The following is an 11007-nucleotide window of genomic DNA, read 5'->3' as shown; positions in this document are numbered from 1 at the left end:
ATTTAGGAAATAAATTTGACCAGTGAACATAAGAGAAGCTCTGCGTTACCACTTTTATTTCATAGCTGAGGAGTTATTCAACTCCGGGGCTTTTGGTACCTAAAGTAGTTTAAAGTAAAGACAGAAACAAAGAAATCCATTTAAGGAAGATAAGAACAATAGAGAAGAATTTTACAGCTTTAAAATTTTCTAATTTTTCACAGCATTAAACTTGTGATTCAAAAAAAGGAGGAGTGCTTCTGTGAAATTCAGTTGAAGGACAACCATGTTGCAGATAGGAGTTCTTAAAGTATTTAAACGGAGCACCCAGTCTGGTAAAAAACCCATACTCGTGTGGATCCTCAAAGGACTCCAGTCGTACCTAATAGGCATTGTCTTATCCACACACCAAACTGTATCCATTTTTGTATCCCTTGTGCCAAAATACTCCATTTCTGAATATTTAACATTCACTTGTTTATCTTGGATACTTGGAACTTATATTCTGAGATCACTATTTTTATGCACTTTCTGAAATACTTATAAATTACAGAAGAAAACAATAACTAAATGCATGCTTGTGTAATGAGATGTCATGTAGGACATGTTAGCAATAACCTTGGAAAGGCTCTTCATGTACTGATAACACCTCACTAGTTTTCTGACCTAATACCTGACTCTGTAAACATGAATCTATTAAGGGAAAGTAAACACTTTCTGAAATAACACTTTTAATTTTTTCCAAGCAATACGAAGAAGAAGAAATATGATTCAGTGGAGTTGGGAAATGGCACCAGGGTAAAAGAATTTATATTTCTAGGACTTACTCAGTCCCAAGATCTCAGTTTGGTCTTATTTATTTTCCTGTGTTTTGTGTACATGACAACTCTTCTGGGAAACCTCCTCATCATGGTCACTGTGACCTGTGAGTCTCGCCTTCACACCCCCATGTACTTCCTGCTCCGCAATCTAGCCATCCTTGACATCTGCTTCTCCTCCATCACCGCTCCAAAGGTCCTGGCAGACCTTCTGTCAAAGATAAAGACCATATCCTATACTACCTGCATGATGCAAATATTTTTCTTCCACCTGCTTGGTGGAGCGGATATTTTCTCTCTCTCTGTGATGGCATTTGATCGCTACATAGCCATCTCCAAGCCCCTGCATTATGTCACCATCATGAGTAGGGGACGATGCACTGCCCTCATTTTGGCTTCCTGGGTGGGGGGCTTTGTCCACTCCATCGTGCAAATTTCCCTATTGCTGCCCCTCCCCTTCTGTGGACCCAATGTTCTTGACAGCTTTCTACTGTGATGTCCCCCAGATCCTCAAACTCGCCTGTACAGACACCTTTGCACTTGAGCTCCTGATGATTTCCAACAATGGCTTAGTCACTACCCTTTGGTTTATCTTCCTGCTTGTGTCCTACACAGTCATCCTAATGATGCTGAGGTCTCAGGCAGGGGAGGGCAGGAGGAAAGCCATCTCCACCTGCACCTCACACATCACTGTGGTGACCCTGCACTTTGTGCCCTGTATCTATGTCTACGCCCGGCCCTTCACTGCCCTCCCCACAGATAAAGCCATCTCTGTCACCTTCACTGTCATCTCCCCTCTGATGAACCCCTTGATCTACACTCTGAGGAACCAAGAAATGAAGTCAGCCATGAAGAGACTGAAGAGAAGACTCATGCCTTCTGTGGTGGAATAGAGTAAGAGTTTCCAACCTCTTCATCACCAAGGACTAAATACATTATTTTTCCCACAAGTTCTATTTACATACTCAAATATGTTGTCAATAAACTAATATACATTTACTAGGTAACAATTTATTTTCCTAGTAAAGTTAATAGGTTGCTGGTAACCCAAGCTTCTGGTAAGCATGAAGTAACTAGTGTTATAGGATTGAGCTCATTGATGTATTTCCATTCAAATATCAAAGTAACAATGTGTCAATCAGGACAACTATATGGCAAGTGAAGAGAATGATTGAATCCATCTCCTTTTCAAGAGGTAAGTAAACAGAAGCCTAGAGTTAGAGTGATTTGCTCAAGATCCCACATCCACTTAATTACAGAGATAAGTCTTCAGATACCCAATTGATTGCTCTTAAACTATGTGGATGTAATTTATTACATTACTGGACCTGTCTATGCCAAACTGTGATCCTGTTCTAGAAAGATTTCATGATCAGTGCATCTGAAGCACACATATATGGGGACATATGGCCCATCACAGATTAAGACATTTTTTCTGCTTAGTTGAACTCTACATGGGCTTGTGACCTCTTGAGAACCTCAAAGGCACACAATGGTTGTCCTCCTGGATTCCTATCAGGAATGAAGAAGGCTTGAAAGATTTCCAATAATGGCCTACAGGGATTTATGTCATGCAGAACTACATGTACCAGATTCACATTCTTGTGGTAGGTTTAGACAAAGGCAGAACCTCAGAGATCCTACACAAAGAGCAAGCCATTCTCATTATTCCAAAACTGATCTTCTAGTCCAGCCTTACCAGGACCAATCTCAGATTGGCTTCTCCATTGAGAATTTACACTCTTCCCACTTCTCACTGCCCAAGAGAGAGAGGAAGGATTAAAGAAGATAAAACTCTAAACAGTCTGTTTTTCAATCTATTGGTGTTTGTGAAGAAGAAGTATAGGCTAGTGTTTTTGTCTGGGAAATCATGGTAAAAGTAAACCATTATAGCTGAATGCTCTAACCTCAGAGTCATATAGCCTTGGGTCCAAATCCTATCTCTGCCATCCCCCAGTTGCCTAATCTTGAGCAGGTTATTTTATGTCTTCAGAAGTCATAGGTCATCTATAATAAGGTACTTATTTACATGTCATGGAGTTGTTGTCAGGGTTAAAATGAGATGGTATATGTGAAACATACAATGCCTGGCAGGTAGTAAATGCTCAGTGAAAGGCTAATGTCATTATTAATATCATCCAAATGGCTGTGCATTACGCACATTCTGACCCAACCCTAACCCTAATCCCCATCGACCTGTTACACTCTTCTCCTACAGGACCCATACTCCTCATTATTGGGAAAAAACTGATGGGGTAGAAAACATGGGAATGTACGTTGAATTCAAAGCATCTTTCATCTTAAAATTTCCAGCTTTTGGTCATTAAAATGTGACAATAGCTTTGCTTCTTATTGTTACAACTTAAAGAGTCATCCAGAAACTGTTGAGATAAAGCATAGGAGAGTTTCATATTAAAAGAAGGTAATGGGTCAAATATAAACCCTTGGCTTTTAGAGTAGAGATAAGGGATCAGAACAAGATGTCAGAGCACCCAGGACAGAGAAGAGCCCAAGCAGAGTTAGCCAAAGGATACTGAGCGTTGAGGACAAACTTTACTTATGTCCCACTTTGGGTCTGGAATGGCACCATAAGCATTCATTGCCAAACTGGTTCAATTCACTGCAATTGCTTGTCACCTGGTCTATCAATACTAAATTTTTACAATATTAACCTGCTTCCCCTAAAATGAAAATTCTAAGAATAATTCACATTTGTCGAGTCACCGTTCACAAGGTCCTGCTTCCTTTGCTCAGGCAGCACTGGTCGCGAGTCTCTAAGCTTTCCTATATGAAATTGCCTATGAAAAATGCATACCACAAACTACTTTATAGTCTATTTCATGCCAACGTGTCCTTTTCTCTCCTTCCTATGTCTCGTGACTTACTCAAATCAGATTTTTATCACTATGTCAGAATTGGATGGCACCAAAGATCTATGGGGTCTGAATCACTAACTGTATCTCAGAAGCATAACCCCAAGAGACCAAGAACCAAAGAACCCTTGCCACATCACTGTCCCTGAGACTTCCTCAAGCCACGTTTAAACACACAACACAATCTGATTCAATAATCCAGGGGAAGGGGAAAGAATTACATCTGATTACAAAAACATCTATCATTGATCTGGATGGTGTAAAATCTAAAGGTGGGCTGCATTTTTTCCAACTAAATCAGCCTTTATTATTTTTAAGCTCTGCTGCTAAGACCCATGGAAAAGTCGACTGGCTGCTCTGGACACACACATAGCTTTCAAAATACCCTTTCTTACATTGCTCCCTGAATCAAATATTTCAATGATCAAAATCTCTTGGTACCTGTGAACCCAATAACATAAAATAATTCTGAAGTAATTAACCTGATGAATATCAACAGCTGTCACTAGGCTACCTTCCTAGATTCTAAGGGAGCTGTGGGTCTTAGAGATGTAGATTAATATAATTGTGTAATATCAATGAACACATTGCATTCAATGAAATTGGACATATAAATCCACATCAATCAATCTCTGACAGCTGCCCTGACAGTAGCCACAAAGATTTGATTTTTCCATTACTACTCTTTTAATTAAGCTTTACATCTCAGCCAATTAAAGCAAAGCAATTTTGGTTAGAAGGAAGACAGCACAGCCCTTGGTGTAGTTTAAAATGCTTTCTTCTTGAACCAAGAGGGATGATGCACTGTCTAGAGAAAGATATGTGTACTGAAAGTGCACTAGTGCCTCTGCATGTACATGTGAGATGGAACATGGAGATGAGGGAGAGAGAGGAGGAGGGCTTGATGACATTTTAATGACTCCTACAGGAACTCCATTGAATTGGTCACTCAGCTTCCACATCCATATGCAACTATATTCCCTTTACTGATTACTTTAATAGGCTTGTGGCTGACAGACTAATAGACGTAGTTGAGTCATGGTAAGGCAAAGTGGAATTGTCGAATGATATGATTCCCTGAGGTTGCCATTTCCCATATGAAGGAAGAAGATAAAAAAAAATCACTAGCCTTGAGCTAGGCTTTCCATTAAACAATGAATTTCGCCAGAGCCTACATCTTATAAGATGCAGTTGGAGCATTATAAGAGGATCAATTTCCCACTTGAAGACTGATGTCAGTTAGTGTTGGGGTGTGTGAACTTCTAAAACTGATAAGCTGTTAGGGCTTATTTGTCAAAAATGCTGCCATTGTGTGGAATGTTCCTTTTGAAACCAAAACTCTTAATGAAGCAAAGAAAAAGGTTAGTTTTTCATGACTAGGAAGTGGGGAAGTGTGGCTTGAAAAATATTAGAAGGTCAGTTGACGCGGGGGGATGGGATGTATTTTACTTGGCATGATGTTGAGGTTGAAAATTATTTGAAGGCAATTGAGAAGGTGTTCACATCCCCAGCTCTCAGGAGGGTGATTGCCTTGAAAAACAGCACTCTAAAAGCCTTCCTAAATTCATTATATGCTTCCTAGCCAGCTTTGCTTCTTGTCTGGAAGTAGAAGTTTGGGGCTTTAAGCAAGGTCTTTGAATGGCTAGCTTATCTGTGTCCTCATGTGCAACTGAATATGAATAATGTTCCTAAAATTTTTAGAGATTCATTCAAGAGTAGAGGCTTTTCAATGTTAGGAAAGAGAAAAAGGAGCAGCATTTCCTCAGTGGGAAGCTGGAGTATAGGGATAACATTCAGTTTGCAGGTTCTTACGAGATGCTTGATAAGCTTGTTTCCAAAGGATGGTCCTCTTTGGTGTGATTTTTAAGAACTCCTGTGATCCTTATTTTGACCTTGCAACACATAAAATTATATTTCTCTATCCATTTGCCCCCTTCCCCCTCTTATATGCATGAGTTTCACTACAATGTGCGTAATCCTATACTTTCAAAGTATCCTTCCCACTCTTTGCAAAAGACAGCATCCATAGGAACAGACCAGATCCATTACTTTTGAGAGTTCATGTTTGAGGAGATGCTACTCAGAACTCACTTCCCCTGCCACTGAAGCACTATGAAGCTGATCCAGGCAGTTGGTTGAGGTACCCACAATGACTATAAAATTTGCTTTCTTCAAACTCTGCTTTTTTTTTTTTCAGAGTCACTTCTGACATCATCTCATACTAAGGCAGTCTCAGTCACAGCTCTCACTCACCACCTGCAGGCTCCTTACACCCACAGACTAACTTGATTTGAAAAAGATTTTTCTGAGCCTTTTTCTTTGTACCATTTTCTGGGAAGGGCTGATAAACACTGGGAAGAACTATAGTTGCAGTAGTTAAGAGCATAAGTCTTTGGAATAAGACAAATCTAGGATTGAGACCTGGCTTTACCAGCTGGGAGACCTTGAGCAACTTACTTAATCTTTCTGTGTCTCAGTTTCTCATCTATAAAATCAAGACAATAATATCAATTTCACATGGATATTATAGGTTTTGGAGAGATAAAATGAAGCAGTCAGTACAAGAATCACTCCACAAAAGTTTTCTAAAAACAAACTTCAGCAAAGCAAACCTCCATTATTTTGCCAACATTTCCATAATGTTGAGACCTTGGAAGTAGCATGGACCCCCCTGGGGCCTGATATCAAGATGATTGGATTTGTAAATGAGGATTATAATCTATTTTCTTTCCATAAAGGATTGTAATATAAATAACTATATCTAAACTGCATACACAAATTTATTTATGTTTCTAAGGAGGTGTATGATACAATACTCTGATTTTTTGAACACGTCTTAGCTCAAATTCATAAGTGAAAAAGAAAAAAGTCCCTAGAGGAGAGAGAGTATTTGCCACTTACCTCAAGTGTTGAGAAGAGGGCTTTGAACGACACAATCAATAGCAAGATGAACCAGTCCCAGACAACCCCACAGATGAACCTGGCATGTATAAGGAAAGAAGCACTCACCTGGAGCTGATGAGACTGGCAAAATAAGAATCCTCAGCTGCTTTCAGTTTCCTAAACAGACATACAATCTCATCTACTCCTTAGAAGCACCTTGTGTATGAGGTAGGTCTCATTATTTTCATGTGGTAGATAAATTATAACGATGCAGGCTGAGAACTGACTCTAAGCCATTCCCTGTGAAACTCCCATGTATTTCTCATGAGTTTGGTACAATTATGGAGTGATTTGCCCAAGGCCACACCAACTAGGAAGGTGGTAAAATCCAAATTGCCTGACTGTTCCAGAGGATCCACACGTGTGTATCCAAAATGCAAGTGTGGGATATGATACTGTTCAGCACACCTCCTGGATGGAGTTTACAAACATCGTATGCCCAAATGGGGCTATTTTCATATACATCCTCATGATTTTGTACCTCCTCCCTTTTCTTTCTGCCGACTCCACCACCTGCAACACTCTTATTGTCTTAACTGTAAACCTCCTGACGAAAAGATCTATGTTTGAGTCGCCTTTCACTCAAAAAGACCATCTCAATGTCATTATGATGGTTAATTTTGTGTCAACTTGACAGGCGACATGGCGCCCAGATTAAACATTATTTCTGGGTGTGTCTGTGAGAGTGTTTCCAGATGAGATTAGCAGTTGAATAGATGGACTCAGTAAAGCAGACTAATTGCCTTCTCAATTAAGGTACACATCATCCAATTCACTGAGGGTCTGAGTAGAACAAAAGGTGGAGGAAGGAGAAATGTGCCCCATTTTCCCTGCCTCACAGCGTGAGCTGGGACATCTCATCTCATTGTCTCCTTCCCTCGGACTGCGATTTACACATTGCCTTCCCTACTTCTCAGGTCATCAAACTAGCACTGAATTATACCATCAGCCTTCCGGGGTCTCCAACTTGCAGACAGCAGATCTTGGGACTTCTCAGCTTCCATAATCACGTGAGCCAACTCTTCATTATAATTTTACCTTGTATATCTATATATGTCCTATTGATTCTGTTGCTCTGCTGAACCCTCATACGGTCACAGAAATATCTAGAAGAAGGAAGCAAAGAAGGAAAGAGAAACAGGGGAGGAAAAGAAAGGAGGAAAGGAGAGCACAAGTGACAACGTAATCTATGAGGCTTGTTGCAGTGGTTTCCTCAGCAGAAGATTTGAAAACCATTGACTTATCAGTCCAATATCCAAAAGAAAGATTCTAGAGTGGGCTGCTGTCATTCATTGAAATCTGTTTCCACACTCTAGATTAACTGAACAGTGTTTTAGGGGTGATTTCTCCACCTTCTAGCCATGGTAAGTATAGTGTAGGGAATTCTTACATCTGAGATGCTAGAGACCTGAAATTTCCCACAATCGTTATTCTGAACATGTGTTCGTATCACTCTGTGCCATTGACATAAACACCAAAGATGAGGAGACTGAGATGAATCCGAACTGATGACCATGGAATCCGAAAGGAGGCTCTTATCTTATTCTTCCAGGTCAGCAAAAATGAGAGTGCTGCTTGGGGAAACATGGTCTTTTAAGGATTTTTTTCTGAGGTTTAAAGAACAAAGTAAAGAAAACATAGAGAAATGAAAATCAGAATCTGAGAAGGCACTACATGTGGACAGAAGGGCAACCTGCCTAACACAAGAATTCGGGAGGACCTAAAGTCTGTAGGTGAGAAAAAGATAAAAAGGTAACTCAAGTTGTAGCTGGTAAAGGCTGTAACTATATAACTATAAAAGTAACCATTATGAAGTGGGTCGTCAATTAAACCTCACTTGGATGAAAGTCATTCTGTAGACATGAGATTAAAATGTTATAATCACCAGGTTCATTATTTTTAACTTTCTGCTGAAGGATAATATACAAACATACAGAAAAATGCACATTAGTGTACAGCTCAATGAATTTTCACACAAGCAATAAATTTTTGTAACAAGCACCTAGATTAAGAAACAGAACATTCTCAGTAGTTCAAAATCCTCCCTCATATTTCCTTTAGTTTGGTATACTTTTTGTTCTTTATGTGAACAAAATAAGTGGGTGCACACTTTGTTGTGCCTGGCTTAGACTCTACATTGTGCTTATGAGACATTTATGTTGTTTCATGTACCGTACATTGATCATTCCCATGGCTCTATGGTATTGTATGAATTTAACAATTTATTTATCTTTTCTACTGTTGATGGGCATTTGTGTCATTTCCAGTTTGAGGCAATTACAAACAGTGCTGCTATGAATATTCTAGGATACGTCTTGGTGGAGATGACATATGCACATATGTACATACTTCCTAGGAGTGAAATAGATTATTCTGAGGACGGAGATGTATCCTCAGAAAAATCAATACGTACAACTGAATGAACTATATATATGTATCCATTCTAAGATAGGTGATTAGATAGATATACATAGATATAGGTATAGATATGGATATGGATATAGATAATGGCGTTAGCAGATATAATCAGACAGCAAAGTGATTCTCCCGATTTGCACACCCACCAGCAGGCTATGAGAGGTTCCAGTTGTTCCACGTCTTCACCATCACGGGATATTTTTCATCTTTTTCAGTTTAGCCATTTTGGTATGTAGGTAGTAGTTCCTTGCTGTAATTTCAATTTACATTTCCCTGATAATTCATGAAGTTGAATTGCAATTTGAATATCCTCCTTGGTAAAGTTTTGGTTAGCGTCTTTGCCGTTTTCTCTTTCAACATCTATCTTTCTTTACTGATTTGTAAAATATTCTTTACATATTTTGGACCTGAAGCTTTTCTTAGTATACATATTGTAAATATCCTCCCATTTGCAGGTTGTCTGTTAATTCGCATAATGGTGTCTTTTGTGAAGAAACATTCTTCATATCAAATTCATGCTTATTTTTTAATAACTGTCATATTTTGTATTAAAAGTACAATTGAATAGGTTCACGGATCTGTCACCTGTGTTTCAGTGGCCACAGTGATAGAACCTACCTGTTTGGATGACTGAGTCAAAAACCTGGGTCCTCTTCCACTGGTGGCACAGAATTGCAGGCACGGCCACATACATAAAAGATGAACTTCCTCCCCAGGAAAGCATCAGACACAAGTGACAGAAAGACAACAGTAGATTTCATAAAACTTTCTTTAACTGCACTTTTATTTCTTCCAGAGATATACTTCAAAAAGGATCTGGGACCCAATGGAGCAGGGAAATTATACCACAGTGAAAGAATTTATTTTCCTGGGAATTACCCAGTCTCGAGAACTGAGCTGGGTCTTATTTGTCTTCCTGTTTTTGGTGTACATGACAACTCTGATGGGAAACCTCCTCATCATGGTTACAGTTACCTGCGAAGCTCACCTTCACACTCCCATGTACTTCCTGCTCCGCAATCTATCTGTTCTTGACATCTGCTTTTCCTCCATCACAGCGCCTAAGGTCCTAGCTGATCTTCTGTCAGAGAGAAAAACCATCTCCTTCAGTGGCTGTGTCACTCAAATGTTCTTCTTCCACCTTCTGGGAGGTGCGGATGTTTTTTCTCTCTCTGTGATGGCATTTGATCGCTACATAGCCATCTCAAAACCCCTCCATTATATGACCATCATGAATAGGGGACGATGCACTAGCCTGGTTGTGGCCTCCTGGGTGGGGGGCTTTGTCCGCTCCATTGTGCAAATTTCCCTATTGCTGCCCCTCCCCTTCTGTGGACCCAATGTTCTTGCCACTTTCTACTGTGATGTCCCCCAGGTGCTCAAACTCGCCTGCACTGACACCTTCACTCTGGAGCTCCTGATGATCTCTAATAATGGATTGGTCAGTTGGTTTATATTCTTCTTTCTCCTCATATCCTACACAGTCATCCTGAGGATACTGAGATCTCATACTGGAGAGGGCAGGAGGAAAGCCATCTCCACCTGCACCTCACACATCACTGTGGTGACCCTGCACTTTGTGCCCTGCATCTATGTCTATGCCCGGCCCTTCACTGCCCTCCCCACAGATACTGCCATTTCTGTCACCTTCACTGTCATCTCTCCTTTGCTCAATCCTATGATCTACACCCTGAGAAATCAGGAAATGAAGTCAGCCATGAGGAAACTAAAGAAACGACTATGGCATTCAGAAAAGATTTAAATTCTATGAGGATGTGCTAACACTGAAATTTAAAGATAGATATTAAATTTCACTTCCTCAAAATGTCCAGAGATCACCTTAATGCCAAGAAGAAAGGGGCATCTATGGATACCATGGGGTCCTAAAAGAGGCTGGTCCTATAGTACGTACTGGGGACCCATGGGTGATACCGCTTTAAGGTGAGACCCATTATGTCTTCCACTACTCGCTTTCA

At 40.1% G+C, this 11007-nt stretch overlaps 2 protein-coding genes across 2 annotated transcripts; both read left to right on the top strand.

Moving 5' to 3' along the window:
- Window positions 1-858: 858 nt before the first annotated feature.
- Window positions 859-1690, top strand: LOC139081356 (olfactory receptor 4D11-like). Its single transcript, XM_070606854.1, is given in 2 exon segments — window positions 859-1281; window positions 1283-1690. Coding segments are annotated over 2 exon segments (831 nt in total).
- An 8167-nt stretch (window positions 1691-9857) lies between these two features.
- LOC103545111 (olfactory receptor 4D9) lies at window positions 9858-10793 on the top strand. The gene has a single exon (XM_008511838.2). It carries the CDS (start codon window positions 9858-9860, stop codon window positions 10791-10793), a length of 936 nt encoding a protein of 311 aa, XP_008510060.2.
- Window positions 10794-11007: the final 214 nt, after the last annotated feature.

The sequence above is a fragment of the Equus przewalskii genome, unplaced genomic scaffold (genome assembly GCF_037783145.1).
Source record: "Equus przewalskii isolate Varuska unplaced genomic scaffold, EquPr2 contig_9079, whole genome shotgun sequence".
In the NCBI taxonomy this organism is placed as follows: domain Eukaryota; kingdom Metazoa; phylum Chordata; class Mammalia; order Perissodactyla; family Equidae; genus Equus; species Equus przewalskii.
Note: the sequence above shows the minus strand (reverse complement) of the source record. Positions and strands in the feature narration are given on the sequence as shown.